The 16,359-nt window shown below is 31.7% G+C and overlaps 2 protein-coding genes across 6 annotated transcripts in view; both read right to left on the bottom strand.

Annotated features, from left to right (window-relative positions):
* The window catches only part of LOC105109011 (uncharacterized), a 4,565-nt gene extending 338 nt beyond the window's left edge, over positions 1 to 4,227 (bottom strand). The window contains exons 1-9 of one of the 5 annotated variants that reach the window (XM_011003574.1): positions 4,032 to 4,225; positions 3,198 to 3,289; positions 2,641 to 2,784; positions 2,465 to 2,570; positions 1,939 to 2,121; positions 1,150 to 1,312; positions 436 to 674; positions 124 to 174; positions 17 to 39 (exon numbers count right to left, since the gene is read on the bottom strand). In XM_011003574.1, the coding sequence (XP_011001876.1) occupies positions 17 to 39; positions 124 to 174; positions 436 to 674; positions 1,150 to 1,312; positions 1,939 to 2,121; positions 2,465 to 2,570; positions 2,641 to 2,784; positions 3,198 to 3,212 (924 nt within the window). In that variant the 5' untranslated portion in view covers positions 3,213 to 3,289; positions 4,032 to 4,225. Of the gene's footprint in view, positions 1 to 16; positions 40 to 123; positions 175 to 435; positions 675 to 1,149; positions 1,313 to 1,938; positions 2,122 to 2,464; positions 2,571 to 2,640; positions 2,785 to 3,197; positions 3,290 to 3,914 lie in introns of all 5 variants that reach the window. The other 4 variants (XM_011003575.1, XM_011003576.1, XM_011003577.1 and 1 more) reach the window with 4 other exon arrangements.
* Positions 4,228 to 7,338: 3,111 nt separating this feature from the next.
* Positions 7,339 to 9,861, bottom strand: LOC105109009 (ubiquinol oxidase 2, mitochondrial-like). Its single transcript, XM_011003570.1, has 4 exons — positions 9,281 to 9,861; positions 8,858 to 8,986; positions 7,769 to 8,257; positions 7,339 to 7,610 (listed from the first exon to the last, which is right to left on the bottom strand). The coding sequence occupies exons 1-4, from the start codon at positions 9,653 to 9,655 to the stop codon at positions 7,551 to 7,553; spliced, it is 1,053 nt and encodes a 350-aa protein (XP_011001872.1). The 5' UTR covers positions 9,656 to 9,861; the 3' UTR covers positions 7,339 to 7,550.
* Positions 9,862 to 16,359: the final 6,498 nt, after the last annotated feature.

The following is a 16,359-nucleotide window of genomic DNA, read 5'->3' as shown; positions in this document are numbered from 1 at the left end:
ATTGTGTAGCAGGAATGGTATCGGCAAAGAACTTGTCAACTGATGCAATGAAAAAAGAAATTCCATAAAAAAATGGAGGCAGACTGAAAGTCTGAAAACACCAAGGAAAGAACTGGCAATTACCATTGTCATTTTGCTCTGAAGGATCACGCAATCCAGTAGAAAACGAATATTCTGTTCAAATTATGAAAGAATAGCATGAATTATGCAAGCTTAAAGCAGATAAAAAGAGACATTTTTATGAGATTATATAATGAAGGTTCATGCAGTTTTTGCTTAAACTGCTGGCATTGAGTTTCCTAGAGTCTTGCAGTGATTAGATGGATGACACAGTGAATTTCTGGAAACTAATTTAGAATGACATATATGCCACAGATTATAACCTAGCAGACAAGCATCGCAAGGAGTTTCAGAAGATAAATAATTTCATCTCACCTCCTATATCTGCCAAGTTATTGAAGCCAGCATTAGCAGGTTGAAGCAGAACCTGCCCCGGACTTCGCACACGAGATAACTCTGCAAAGGCAAAAGATGAAGGGTCCATGCTCTCTGGCATCTCTCTTGGAACGAAAGGATATTGATCAAGGGATGCAACTGATACAGGACTTGGACTCTCTGATTTAATAAAAGGTTGGGTAGGTGCTATATGGGCTGTTGTATTGTCAATTGGCATCCTTCAACAAACAGCAGAGTAGAACGATCACAGCAGCATAAACCAAGTGTTTCTATTATTCCTAATATATCGTTTGATAATTTGCATGATCTTTAAATCCTTCAATTAAATAAAAAATTTAACAAGACTTGTACATATCTATGCACACATTTATGTATGTCAACTTGGAAGATGCACCGGGCTCCAGTTGAATCAACAGTCGCAACATAATGCATTAATGATGATGCAAATTTGTGTGCAAGAAGCATATTACAAATCAACGCAGATTTATAATTTCGAGACTATATAGCTATAATGATAGCATTTAGAGTGCAATGAATGAAAGATATAAGCAGAACGCAAATATATCACTCATGAGGCATCCACATAGTAATTTCCTAATATTATCTCCAGTATAATTGTATAAATTACTAGCCACTTGAACAATAAACGCTAAGAAAAGAAAAGTCAAGAAAACTGGACCAGGGAAGTCTCACCATCCCCCATAATTCATATGAGCTGAGCAGAAATTCCCACTTTCAGGGTTTTCATAAACCAAATCATAGTTGAAAAAGGTTCCCATGGAATCAATATGGGAATGAACAGTTGATGGAATTGGATGCTGCTGCAGAAGGGTATATCCATTATGTAGATTGTCAACTGTGCTACAGAAAAGGGATAAAAAGCTCTGATTCAAAAGAACAATCATGATAAGACTAATAATGCTTTACTTGCTGGAAATAAGAGGCATAATAAATAACAACTTCAGAACAATTCAAAAAACTTCGTGAAATTGTCTATTTTTGTACTTGGATTTTTGGTTTTTATTTTGAAGAAAGTTTTGGATTGAGTTTTACATGCCTGATAAGTGATTCAAAGTTTCTTAAAACTCTTAAGCACTCCTCTAGTCACCTCTTTGTAATGTACATGACAAAAGAAATATCATAATTTCACTACCATGAGAACATTTCTTTCACTCAAAAGATGTCTGCAAAACTTTCCATGACAATCGACAACAATCCCCTTGCATACCATTGAAGAAAAGGCAATGAACAGAGATGCTACCTAGCTGGGGGTAAAGGCTAATTTCAGGGCATCAGAGGCCCATCTCCAATCTTCCTTTCAAGCTAATAAAATTATCTCTTACAAACACTGATTGCAGTAGGGAGAAATGTTGAGAGCACATTTATTCTATTGATATATTTGTTCAAATTCATTCAGAAGCCAATTGTCTTTTAACTTTATTATGCTCTCAACACAATACAATATCTATGGCAAGAGCTCACCTGGCATGTGCTGAATGCCTTCCTGCATGGGAGCCAATGGATACTCTAGAGGTGCAGCGTAATTCAGCAGATGGTGGTGCTTCTCAAGTAATTCATTGAACATAGAAATTTGTTTCTTCAGAATTAACTTTGTGCAATAGGCCTTAAAAAATTCTGCATTTTCTTGCTCCAATATATTCCATACTAGAAAAAGAAAAGGAAGTTCAAGCAATTTGATAGTTACTTAACTTAATATGAAAGCAATAATTTATTGTTCATTTTAAAACCTTGATTCTAAACATATGAAGCGGATGAAGATAGCATGGAACAGAAGAACAGGGGAAAAGGGAAAGATTATCATTAGCAACAATTGATCACAATGATATAATATCAGCCAGGCACATCAAATGATAGAAGAACCATTGTTCTGACATCTCATTCTTTTTGTCTGTTATCAGGTTATGAACTTGCAAGGTTGCAGGAGGCAATGCATTTCTGCATGTAGAGGAGAAAATAAGAAGACTTGTAGGAGGAATGAGTGATTTACCTATTCTTGTAAAGTCAGGCTGAATTCTTGCTTGTTCAAAGAGTGTCTTAACCACTTCATCTTTATCCAAAAATAGCTGCAGACACCTTTCAATCAAATCTTGGACCTACACAGCCAATTATATTAAACAAAGTGAAAACATCTGATGCAGATGAACATTAAATGAAACCTCTTACAATTCTAATTTCTCTACAGAGAGCAGCTGTGTTGTTGTTGCGAGCAATAGGCACCGAACCAGTACCCGCCCCAGATGTGATATTTTGTTGGTTTCTTGGTGGCTCACGAGATTTGAGTGTTGAGAAACTTGCTTCTTCCGAATCCTGTGAAAGTTCATTTCAATTAGTTATCCAAACCAATAGAAAACAATAGGTTCAACAGCATTCAATCAGCTTGAGGTGGCAAAGCATTGCAAACAATTTGGGAGGTTTTCCGATAATTGAGAATTCCTGTTGCTTATTTAACATTAACTGTAGTTTGATTAGAACAACAATTTCGACAAAAGTTACAAATATTCACCATGACCAATAACTGCATGCTGTAATTGCATAAACAACCCAGATTCTTACTGGTAATTAACTAACAGTGTTCCACAACTGGGATGATACTGTGGTAGCACTCCAGGCTGGTTTGCTACTAACTACAGCATTAATATCATATGGCATAAGACTTCAACTATTTGACCGATTCCTTTAAGAAAACAGACAAATAAATCATGAGGTGAGGAAGTCAATACCTCTTTCACCTTCATTTCAATTCAATAGCAGCAATCAACTTTTCCTTGTTTGAGGTTGGGATCTCCCTTGATGCTTTACATGAAATGGTCACCTGAATTTGATAATAAAAAATAGAAATAACATACTATAAGGAAAAAATGATTCTTCTAATCCTGTACAGTTTTATGTTTTACACCCTTTTTGTCAACTAGGTAAATAAAAGAATTTTAAAAACAAGAAAAACATCGCCTGAAAATAGAACAGATTCAGTATTTTTTCTTTTTTGCATTTTCTTAGTAACCAAACAAAAAAAATCAGTAATTTACACCACAATCACATTTAGTTGCTATTCTCGAACATAACTCTAACTGAAGTAGATGATAAACCAAAAAAATAATAATATTTCTTTAACTTCTACAGAGTTTCACTTTTCCTGCCCTCTTATAGACCTCATAAGAAATAAATAAAAACATCAAATCACAGAAAATAAACAATTCAATCAAATTGAGGATTCAAATTTTCGTACTTCCATTTTCTAAGCAAGCAAACAAATCCAATCCAACAAAAACAGCAAAAAGATTCAAACTTTAAGTAACAAAAACTTAAATTCTACACAGCCATATTTTTCATTTCCTTTTGTTACTCACTTCATAAACAACCAAATGAAGAGATCAATCAAAATAAAAAATTCAATGAAGTTTAAGATTCCAAATTTCTAAGCAACCAAACACACCGACCTCCCTAAAAACACCAAAAACAACTAAAAGCTTCAAACTTTAAAGCACCCCGGATTACAGAAACTTGAGAACTGCCAAGAAAATCAAAGATGAGATCTTTGATCACAAATAACTTACTGGAAGGGGGTTGGCGCGGAGTGTTGGCCACTGTATAAAGGAGGAGCGAGAGCGTTTCAGTTCAAGCCATCTACGTCACTCTACAGTGCGCAACTGAAAGTTGGTAACATAAATAACGAAACTTTTACGGGCTCGTTTCAGAAATGTCTGGGCTTTGTCAGCCCAAAACGCCCAAAACATTATCAGCCCTTCTTCATTTTAGATGGCATTTGTTTTTCAAAAATTGATTTTTGAAAATTGATTTTTTAAATTTTTTTAAATTTATTTATTATTAAAAAAATTGGTTAATAAAAAATATTTTTCAGTAAAAAAATTTAGCTTAGTTTTCAGAAAGTATTTTCCTAAAAAATTTAGGCGAAAAATACTTCTGAAAGTTGTGAGAAATTTAAAAATATTATATTATTTGTTGATTATATAAAATTTGATCTTTAAAATTTTGATTGCTATATATATTTTATTTTAAATATTTATTTTTTAATTTTATCTTGTAAAATTCAATTTTTATATTAACTTTGGTTCTCATTTTTATAATTGTTATTTATTTTTTCTTATCATTTTTTTATTGAAATTTTTTATCTATCAGATTTAGTCCTTATTCTTTTGATTGTTATTTATTTTATTTAAAATAATTTATGAAACGTTAACTATTATCATTTTAATTTCTTCACCTTTTAATTTTTAGATTTGATTTTTATTATTTTTATTTTTATTTATTTTATTTGAGATAATTTATTAATTATATATTTTTTTTAATTTTATTTTCATTCAACATTTTAATTTTTAAGATTTGACCCTTATTATTTTAATAAACCTGAAAAAAATAAAATATTAATAAGTTATTTTCTTGCTTATTTTTCATAATATAACCAAATATTAAAAAGTGTTTTTCAACTTATTTTCTAGTACACTATTAAATATCAGAAAATAATTTATTTTTATGGAATTCATTTTAAAAAAAACACTACTTTCCTATAAACAAATGAGAACTTAGTGTTTATACTTTGAAAGCAATATTTAAGATACAACATGTGATAAAACAATAATTATATATATATATATATATATACTGAAAGTAGAAATAGAGTAAATAAATAATAAATAAAGATATAAAAAAATAAAATAAACATATGAAAATAAATTGCATGAAAGATTAGAGTTGGGGAAAAAATTTTGAATATTGAAATTCATGTCACATGGCGGGACAAAAAAATTACAATGAAATATTTTTCTATTCATAAAAAAAAACTTAATTTGTAAGTAAATTAAAAAAATGAGGTGAGAATAAGAATAAAAATAAAAATATATATATATAAAAAAAGAAGAAATTACACTTTTTATATTAAAATATTAAACTTAATCACACCGTATCATGATTTTTTCTGCTGATATGTTTTTTAAAATTTATTTTTATAGTTTAATTAATTTTTTAAAGTGTTTTTTAAATTATTTTTATCTAAAAAATATTTAATTAATATTTTTTATATGCTTTTCAATTTTTTAATATAATAATGTTAAAAATAAAAAATATAATTTGAATTAATTTTCAATTAAAAATCACTCGTATATCCAATTTACCCACCCCGCGCTTCCTAGTTAATTGTCACTGTTACCATTGGCTGATTCTTCTGCAAATAAATCAAATTTGATATTTCTTTATATGGTTTGATCCATGTTGTTTCTTGAAGCATTGAATTTGGTCCCTAACAACAAAAGTTTTGCAATTTAGCCATATGTACTCAAGTTCGATCCTGCCACATCATTGAAGGCCGACAAATTGGGACAGACTTGAACGAGTGGATGCATATTGTCTAAAAAGTTAAATTAATCAAGTTCAAGAGTTGTATTTCGCATTTCATGGTTTTGTTTCGCAGTCTGATGAGTCCTTGAAACATTTTGGGGTTGTTACCGGCAAATCTCTTCCCACGGCTTCAGCTCTTGGCAATGTTAACAATGCTCCACCTGTTCATATATATGTTAGCATTAGTTGCCATCAAGAGTTGAGCATATAGCAGTCACCGGCAGCAAAAAGAAAAGGAAGAAGATAATAGCAGTTTATTTTCAGGTTTAAGGGAGAGATAGAGACTAACAAAATGAGCTGATCAAGACAATGGCCAAGAAAGCCAGCTTGAACATGTCATCATTTCAGGAGTTGATGTTTGCATCCTTCAGCATCAATGGCCATTCTCAGGAGTTGAGACCGCATTTGCAGCTGAGATCATGGATTGATATCATTTCACCTTCCTGTCAGAGGCAGAGGGAGAGCTTTAAACTCGAAAGATGTGGTTTGATAAGCCTTGTAATCATAAATTAAGTGGTTCCATGACAGATCCAGGCTTGATTCACAGTACAGAGTTGTTGCTGCTGGCGGATTCTGAGTTTCTTGGGGGGTGACTGGATATAATATACACTTAAATTGGATTTTCCTATGAAAAATACTTGTCAATAATCGTCCAGCTGAGAGATCACACTCCCCAATTCCAGTCCCCTTCATGACAGATTCTCTTGCGACTGTGTATATTTTTTGCTATTGCTGATCGCAATTTGCCCATATCAGGGACGACTTCTATGAGAAACACAAGTCGGTGAATAACTACAGTACACAAGTCTGTGCTATCGCTGCCATGGCTTGGACTCAAATTTTTCGAAATGTAAAAAATATTTAGATCATCAAAAATATTTTGGTATTGTTATTAAGCACCGTATAATAGTTTAGATTTAAATATTTCAATCCAATTCTTTGCTTAATATAATTTTAAATTAAATTGTATAAGAATTATTTTGATGTGATTTTATTAATTGACTATATTCATCTTATTTGATTCATCAAACTCACAATTTAATTTATATATTTCACTAGGTCAAATGAATTTTTTTATTTTGTTACATGAAAAAATTGATTTATCATCAATTCAGTATTAAAAAATAAAACTAAATAAAACAATCTTACATTAAAGGATAGAATTAAAGCTAGGTTGGTATTTATTATTTTTTTCTTTACATATGTATTTTATTGCTCTTGGCCAGAATCAAACCCACAACATTACCCTCCTTCATGCTTAATTCAATCAACTATGCTATGACATAAAGTTGTTATAAAATAATTAAAATATAAAATAATTTTATTTATTATTCATATAAACGGTTAAACTAACCCTTAGTTTTTTTTTCCTTAAAACTAAATTTATCACTAAAATAATTTTAGTTTAAGCAAATAAAGAGAAGATGTTTATGAAGATAATGTTTTTTTATTTCTAAAATATTTATAAAAAAAACTCTTAATCTCATAATTGTTAAATTAACACAAGAATAAAAAGGAAGCATGCTTACATTAAATTCAAGCAGTCAACAAAGTTACTTGCAACATAAATTTCACAGCAGAATAGAACAGGACAGCAATAGTCCGTAACCATACCCACTCTCAACGTTTATTAAATCACTCAGAGAACTTCACTTTTCTGAACACAGTTTTATAGTTAAAAGTTTCAGACTGTCTCCTGGTAGCGGCAACAAGCAAGCATTTTAGTGATAACCGAGAGGAGCAGGAGCTTCCTTCAGTTCGTGTCCTTGATAGTGTATGTCCTGCGAGTGATTCAAGAACAATAAATTAGAATATGAAAAAGAAAAAAGAGCGGTGTTAGAAGCAGAAAATGAATGATTAATTGAGTCCATGCAGAGACGGAAAGGCCTCAGAGTTGAAAAATCATGACGAAGTCGAACAATTTCAATCGGATTCTCACCGATGCGAAGTGATTCACATCACGGTGATGTGCTTCATCAGCTCTAACAACAACAACAACATCGCGGAGGGTGGAGTTAGGAGGCAAGCGCCAGTAATCAATAGCAATGGCAGGAGCAGGAACATTCTTAATGTTGCCTCTGTCCACCTCCTCCAGGAACTCCGTGTAAGAGTGAATAGCTTCCTCCTCGAGATACCCCACCATGCGATGAGCGAATTTGGGGGAGATGAGGTAGCCAAGGAAGTAAGCATTGAAGAAAACACCTTGGACGGTAAACACTAGAGCACGTTCATACCACCTGGGATTTGACACCTCCATGAATGTCATGAGATGCATTCGCTCGTTTTCAGCCTCTTCAAGTAATGCTTTGATCCATCCTCCACTGTGCTCAAATCGCCTCAAGGACCTGCAGTGCAGCAGCATGCCTGCTACCATTCCTGGCACTGCTGCCACAGTCTCCAACATCATTGCGCGGCAGCCGTACCTTCTCTGTTACATACAGAGATAAGACAAGTTTTTTCTTAATGCATCAATTTGTGTTCAAAATTTGCCTTGCACGTCTAACAATCTATTTTTTAATTATAGTCAATGTAATCCATTGATGCTCATTCAAGATCAGTAACACATGCACAGAATCCCTTCATCTTTCCCTTTGAGAAAGGCAAGACATCAATAGAAACGTCTTTCCTAAACTAAGTTTTTGGTAAGTATTCATGAAAGAACATTTACCTTGATAATTTTTCCCCTACCAATTTCATTTCATGGATACATACCAATCAATTGACAGGATATTCCTCTGTCAATTTGTAGCTGTCCTCTGTTACTGCAGTTCTGACAACAACAGAGGGGATAACCCTAGCATCCTGTATTGCCTCAAAAAACAACACAGAAATCAAAATTTAGGGTCCAACAGCAACATTTTAATGGATAATCAGTCAATTTTTGTTCACCAAAAACAAAATCTTGCATAATCTGTCAATCCAAAGAAATATGAGCAGAAGCTCTTTATGAAATCTAAAGAGTAAAAAAACCTCAAATGATTTGATCAAAATAACAAAAGAAAAGAAGGGTGAAATGAATCAACCATACCTGAAAGAACAAATCAGTGGGCCATCTGAGAGTCTTGACAGTCCAATAAGCCATTTTATCCAAAGAGGTGACTGGGGCATGATGCTTCGTCAGATCAATTGACAAATCAGCAGAATATGTCTCCCATGGCTTCAATTTCATAAAAAAAAACCATAAGCACAAGATCAATCTTCAAATCCCAACAAGAAAAAGAAAAACACACATATTTCCACAAGATTTTTTATTCTATATATCTATTAAAAAAATCCCAACGAAACAAAAAAAGAAAGAAAGAAAGAAAACTTTTTTTATCACGAAAGCATGAAACTTTGATTCAAGAAACCAAAACCATATATGAAAAAGAATTACCCATGAGCATTTATCAATGAAAAGCAAAACAAAAGACAAAAAAGTTGAAAGCTTTAAAGAAAGTAGCAATCTTACTCTAAAACAATTCCACTTCCACTCAGTTCCATCTTCTTTAGAAACCCTACTAGGAGGAACACCCCAGTAACTAACAGTCTCCTCCTTCTCCTCTTTATCAACACCACCACCCTCCGCAACCGGCCGAACATTCTGTTGTTGATCCTTCTCACTAAAACTCGCAGTACTCCCATGCCTCAAACCAAACACCGAACCCCGAACCACAAATTCACCAACATTCCCACGCACAACATCTCCTTGACACCCCATCGCTTTAGCATGGACAGCCTCTTTGACTAACATCCCACGGGCGGTGGCTGTTGAGAAACAACGTGCAACCAACATCATGGAACTCGCCAACTTGGTGGCTCCTCCGCGACCTGCCATCATCAACATCTTGAAGATCAAGAATGGTAACAAGAAGGGAAGTATTCTTTTCTCGCAGTAATTCTTTTGTTAGAAAGTTTGGAGAGGGAGGAAGAAAGAGGGAGGCTTTTGGTCGTTTTATTTCGTTGGGGTTTAAGAGCTGTTTTCCCTCTCTATTTATATGTTGGGTTTAAGAGATGTTTTCCCTCTATATTATTCATGCCTCTGCCACGAAGCTTCTAACAATGTACAATATATATATATATATAGTTCATGCTTATCTTTTGAGCTTCTAACAGAGTATATATTCCTAATTTTAATTAATTTTAGGGTTATGTTTAGGTTCTTAATTTAAAATTAATTAAGAAGATATATATTAATTATTCATGCCTGCATGTCTCATGAAGCTTCATGTTTTTGGTACCATCTAGCAAGTGTGTCAATATAAAAATATATATAAACAAAGTACAAGTTTTATTTTTTAATACCATCTAGCAAGTACAAGTGTGGCCAATTTAGGTTTTGCAGCTTGCCCTGAATTATCTGAACTGGCAAAATCAGAGCCAAACACTTCTTCTAGTTTTATATTACAAACCCCCCTTTCAATCCCCCACCTGGACCGCTAACCAATTGATTACTAATTAACAATATGTATTCCGTTATGGGTTGTAATTTTAAAAAATTGGGTATGAAGATTAATTTAGTATATTTTTATATAAAAAAAATAAATATAAACAAAATGAAAAAAAAAAAGATTTAGCTACTCAACATGCTGTATATACCATCCAAAATTACAGACACCACTTACCAATAATTATTTTAAATAAAAATTTATTTTTCCAACTTAAAATACCAATACCTTTTACGAGCTTAAAATTAAAAAAAAATATGTGAAATGATAAAAATACAGCTATATATATATATATATATATCTTAGTTTTTGTCTTTCTAGAAGTAAAAATGTATTTTGAATTAATTTATTTATATGAAGAAAATGAACCTCAATAATTCTACCGAAAAGGACAATTCAAATAATAACCGAAGATTGCAATATGGAGTACGAGTTAATTAAATAGAAATGCATAGTGATAAAGACATTTAAGTGATAATTAAACTTTCAAACTCGTTTCAAGAAAATTATTAAACCCTTCAAATACATGGTAATTCAAATTCAAGTGCAGGGGGGTTACTTTAGCTTCGCTGTACGGCGTCGTCTAGAGAGAAAGGCATCCGATGGCCATGAAGTTTTCAGGCACGAAGGATTTTATTTTATTTTTTTAATGCAAATCGTGGCGCCAGAACGCCCTAGTATTTTTTTATTTTTTCTTCGAGAACAAGTTTCGGAGACTGCCTAAGACATTGCCATGCTGGAATATTCCTTTCCCAGGAGAACGGGTCCGAGTTTTTCTCCCACTCCATAAATTTATTGATTTTTTATTTAGGATTAACACAATAAATTTAAGATGTTGATGGAATAAGATAATTTATAAAATAGTGTATTTTATTCGTATCACAATTTTTAAACCGTGACATTTAAAATAATATTATTCAGAAACGTAACGAACATGAAATTTAACTAGATTGGCAAGAAAGTTCCACATTTAGATTATTGAGATAAGAAAGAATATAATAAAATAATAAAATTGCCTCAAAAAATAACTTCTAAATATAATCTCAAAAAATCCAATAATAACCTGATAAACAATGTGGTGGCTTCCTAAAAAAAATTATTTGTAAAATCTTCTAAAACAAATTGAGTTTAGTCTTTTAATTAGATCTCCTGTTATTTCTATTTTAAAATATTAATATAGTTTGGTGTGATCATATCTTTTTAAAAAACTAAATTTATTATACTGTTTTATAAAAGTATTTATTAAATTATTTATATAATTTGTTTAGATAAAATACCTTTTTAGATTTTATTTATTCGCTGAAAAGTAGTTTTTTTTAAGTAAATTATGAAAAAAATATATTAAAAAACGTAACAAACATGAAATTTAACAAGATTGGCAAGAAAGTGGATAAGAAAGACATAATAAAATAATAAAATTTCCTTAAACAATGTGGTGGCTTCCTAAAAAAAGTTATTTGTAAAATCTCCTAAAAAGATTTGAGTTTAGTCTTTTAATTACATTTCCTGTTATCTCTGTTTTAAAATACTAATATAGTTTGACATAACCATATCTCTTCTAAAAACTAAATTTATTACAATGTTTTATAAAAATATATATTAAATTATTCATATAATCTATCTAGATGAAACACCCTTATAGTACCTTTAGTTTTTACAAGCTTATCTAATCAGTTGTTGGGAAAAGAGGTTATGTTTTGTAAATACAATATTTACTTGATGTCTGTATTTCTCAATCGCCAGTTCTTGTCTGTCAGCAAAAATTTTTATTTTTTTTTAAATATATATATAAATTGTTGTGTTCGACAGTATTTTAAGACACAATGTACGTACATTGAGAATGTCACGGGCATTGTTTTTTTTTAATATTTAATAATTTTATGCCTACAACGGTATGAAGTATGAAAGTACAACTGAGTTGACGTTCATGAAGTACAACTGAGTTGAGGTCCTGTTTTTTTTCCTGGTGAGAATCGTGAGGACTTGTTAGCTTGACAATTTTGAAGCCTCTTTTGGTCCTAAGTGTACTATTTATTCTCTATGTCAAAATATCTATGCTGTCGTAAGTCTTTGATTTTATTTTGTGAATTTAATAATTGGGTATTTTAATTGTTATGTATAAAAAAGTTCATAGTCAAATGCTTCTAGATGTTCATTGAATATAGATGAGGTATTTATTTAAGTATATCATCTCATTAATAATTAAATGTGGTATTTATGCTTACAATATGTCTAGGAGGAAACCTTTTAAAATTAAGTAAGATAGAATCTATATATTTTTTTTACTTGTGTTCATAGTATTCGTCATAACCTATTTTTGGACTCTTGCATGAAAAAAATATAAAAAAAATATTATAAAAAGAAAAACAATAAAAAAATACCAAATTACCTTAAAAATGATTAAAAATTGATTGAGGAGGTTCAAAATTATAAAGATTTAAATTTGACAGTATTTTATTGACTAATGACAACCCTGTTGACAAAGAAAATTTAATTTAATGAAGAAAAGTCTAAAATCAGATGTTTATGAACTTTATTTAAATTTCATTAAAGGTTTAATTGAATTTATGGAGAGTTTAATTGCAAGAAAAATTGATTTTGAAGTCAATTTAGGCCTTAATCGGAAGAAATTAAAGTTCTGAGGTCAATTATAATTTTATAGAGTTAATTTAATCAAATCAAGAGCTTAATTGCATCAATATTAAAGTTTGATAGTCAATTAGAGACTTAATTAAAAAAATCTGAAACCAAATACCAAATTAAAAACGACGCGTAAATAGAGGGGCTGTAATTAAAATCAGATCAGGGGCCCAATTGAATAAATTAGAAATTTATTGCTTAATTGATGATCAAATTACATAATTTTAAGACTAAGGACCAAAGTGAAAAAGGCGGTCAACTTCAGGGCTACTATTTGATTCTTGGTAGGGATGCAATTGCATTGATTTTTAAATTAAAATTAAAATTTTGGACTTGATTAAACAAATAACAAATTGAGGACCAATGTGAAATTTAACATATTTTGCCATTTTTTTCTTTTAAATTAAATGACGTGTTTTGTCCAAAATGATATCGTTTCATGCATTGTTCATAAAAAAAAAACCCAAAACGATGTTATTTTGACAGCACTATAGATCTTTTTCTTCCCTTGGACCCGCGAGGAAGGGGAAGAAGAAAATTTTTCTCCCCCTGTTTGCACCGACTTCTCTTTTTCAAAAAGACACCGACTTGCCGACCACTTGCCACATGTTAAAAGGACGGCAGCACAGTGGCTGCCCCATCCATATGTTTTCCCTGTTTTTGCTTATAAAAACAAGGGAGTCTAGATCAAAAAAGAAAAAGAGGGACCGAGAGAGAGACAAAGAATAGAGAAGAGAAGAGAAAAAAGAGAAAAGAGAGGGGGAAGACAGAAAAAACAAAGAAGAGAACAAAAAAATAAAGGAAGAAGGAGGGGAAGTACTGCCGGCCACCAACACCGCCACTGCGACAACAACTCCTCTGCCACCAGCATCACCGCCCTGACGCCACCATAGGCAACCTCCTATTACCCCGTTTTTTTCTCCTTTGTTTGGCTGCTATCTGCACTCGCATGCAGAATGTGAATTAATTTATATTCTGCAGCAAATAGCGAATTGGTTAATGTGCTTAGACACAGTAACCAACCCATTTGGTTATAGGTCGGGTTTGGCCCAGCCCACTGATCTAGGCCAGATCCAGTCCATTTCAAAAATAATTAAAAAATAATTTTTTTAATATTTATAATTTCTCAATTTTTTATTTATACCTTGTTTGCTTAATATCAGTTTGTATTTTATACTGAAAAATACAAATCCGATATTAAAAATACCTGGTTTTCATCAAAACTTCCAAAAATACCAAAAAATTTGAAAAAAAATGTTTTTATACATACAGTCAAGTGTCTCAAAGCTAAAACAATCATATTGTATTTTTTATACACCAAAAAACAATCTTTTTAGCATGCATTATGGCTTTAATAATCAGTTTATTAAACTCAAAAAAACATTGACCAAAATTTTAAAAATAACAAAAAATTTATTTTGTTTGTCTCTTAGTATCGGGGGTACAACATTACACGTAGTATATATTCTAAATATTTAATTTTTTTTTTCAGACAATAGAATGGTTAGATTTTACCACATTTAGACAAAAACCTTCTTATTAAGAAGGGCTTGTCTTGAATCTTAGACAGACCAATAATTAGAAACCACAACACGACTTTAGATTTTACTAGACAAAATAATGCAGCCTACCTTAGAAAGGGTGTATTTGGAGTGTTAATACCTTCTCTTTACGCAACTGGTCTCCGTACTCGATTTCTGAGACCAGTTAAGCTTCCTAATTACCAAAATATTAGGTGATGACTCCTATTCTAATTTTTCACTGATAAAAGACAAGAATTCCTTGTCTCTTTATATTTTTCCAGAAATACACACATACATTTTTCCTGAAAGGTGGATGATCGTCGTGATGCCACATATGTGCGATAGAATGAAGACTTCGTTGGGGACCTTGTAGACTAAGCTTTGTTTTGTTTGTTTATTATGTTTTGTTTGTTTGGTTTGTATTTGTTAATACACCAATTTTTTTAAGCGCTTTTATTTTATACATATTTGTTCATGCATTATATATGTTTAATGCATCATTTGTATTTTTGTACGAGTTACATTGAAAACTCTAAGTTAAGTGAGGAACTAGCAATTTACCTTACGACTTTGAAGTCAAGGTTTAAGTTTGTGTAAACTCCAACTCTTCGCTTATTATTTAAACTAATAATGATTGGTACACATGCCATCCCATTACCTACTAAGCCCTCATATTGCCTTTACGATGGCAATCACTAGGACAGTAAAAGACCTTTTTAGAGATTGAATAGCCAACCTACCCTTGTCATGCATAAAAGACTTTAGAACTTGCTTTTAGGATGTATGCTCCCTACGTTTTGTTTTGTTTTGCATCAAAATGAGCCTTTCCAGAAGCATCTTGAAATCAAGATTTGCGGTTGACACAATGATCACCACGCAGAAAATTTTCATTGTAGAGTTTAGATAAAAAAGCAAGATTCTTGTTTCATTATGCAAGTAATGCAATCATATATTACCCTTTAAAAGGTAAGTTCATCATATAAATTAAAGTGCATAACTTATTTCATTGTAAATAGCATGCATACATAGCAGGTTGAAATATAGGTCCCTAAAAAGTCTACAACACTTGACTTCGAGCAAGAATCATGGAAGATGAAGAGCATGCTCAACGTGATGCCTATTTTTAAGAGGAATTGGAGTCTCCAAAAACAAGTGTGGCTCACCTTACTAGCTTAATTGAGTAATCACTAAGAAATACCTTTCGTGAAGGTCCTTCTACCCGATCGGTCACCTTTAATTAGGTTCCTACTACAGTTCAGTTTGAAAAAAAAATAAGCGGATATGGTCAAGAGTCTCAACAAAATCTAACATTTGTGTATTCAGTGACACCTACACCAACCCCGACAGTTATTGAGGCTAGCGTGAGAACAAATTCACCAATAAAGTCTGCCCTATTATTGCCTTTTATTTCATGCTTTTAAAGAAAACTGTCTATGTCTATGTCTAATGAGCCTTTGTAAAATAAGATCATGTGCTTTCCTGTGTCCATATCACACTTCTTTTTGTTGTGATTACATGTAAACAACATTTTGAGCACAACTTTTGCTCACAAAACTACAACATAAAGAATTCGTCTGTGTTTTCTTTTTCTTTCTTCCAAAAACCATAACTTCATTTGTTTTCAAGGATATTTTTTGGGATCTCTAAAGTGAGTACAAAAAAAAAAATCATGTTGGTATTTTTCCAAAACAAATACATTCTGAAAATTTAAGTGATTCCTTAAACAAAAAAATTAAAATAAAAACAAAAAATAAAGATAAACAATACCGTGAAGTGACTCATAAGCTGAGTTTTATTTGACTGAGTAAATCATTTTGCATACATGTATGAAAGCAAGACCTACCGATCTTCAATGTATTGAGTTTGAGATGAGGAAAGACCATATTTGAAAATCCTTTAATAAGGCTAAAATTTATCCTTTATAGTCTCATTTTAAGCAT

Source organism: Populus euphratica, unplaced genomic scaffold (assembly GCF_000495115.2).
Source record: "Populus euphratica unplaced genomic scaffold, PopEup_1.0 scaffold204.1, whole genome shotgun sequence".
Classification (NCBI taxonomy): Eukaryota; Viridiplantae; Streptophyta; class Magnoliopsida; order Malpighiales; family Salicaceae; genus Populus; species Populus euphratica.
This window is presented reverse-complemented; position numbering and strand designations above follow the sequence as displayed.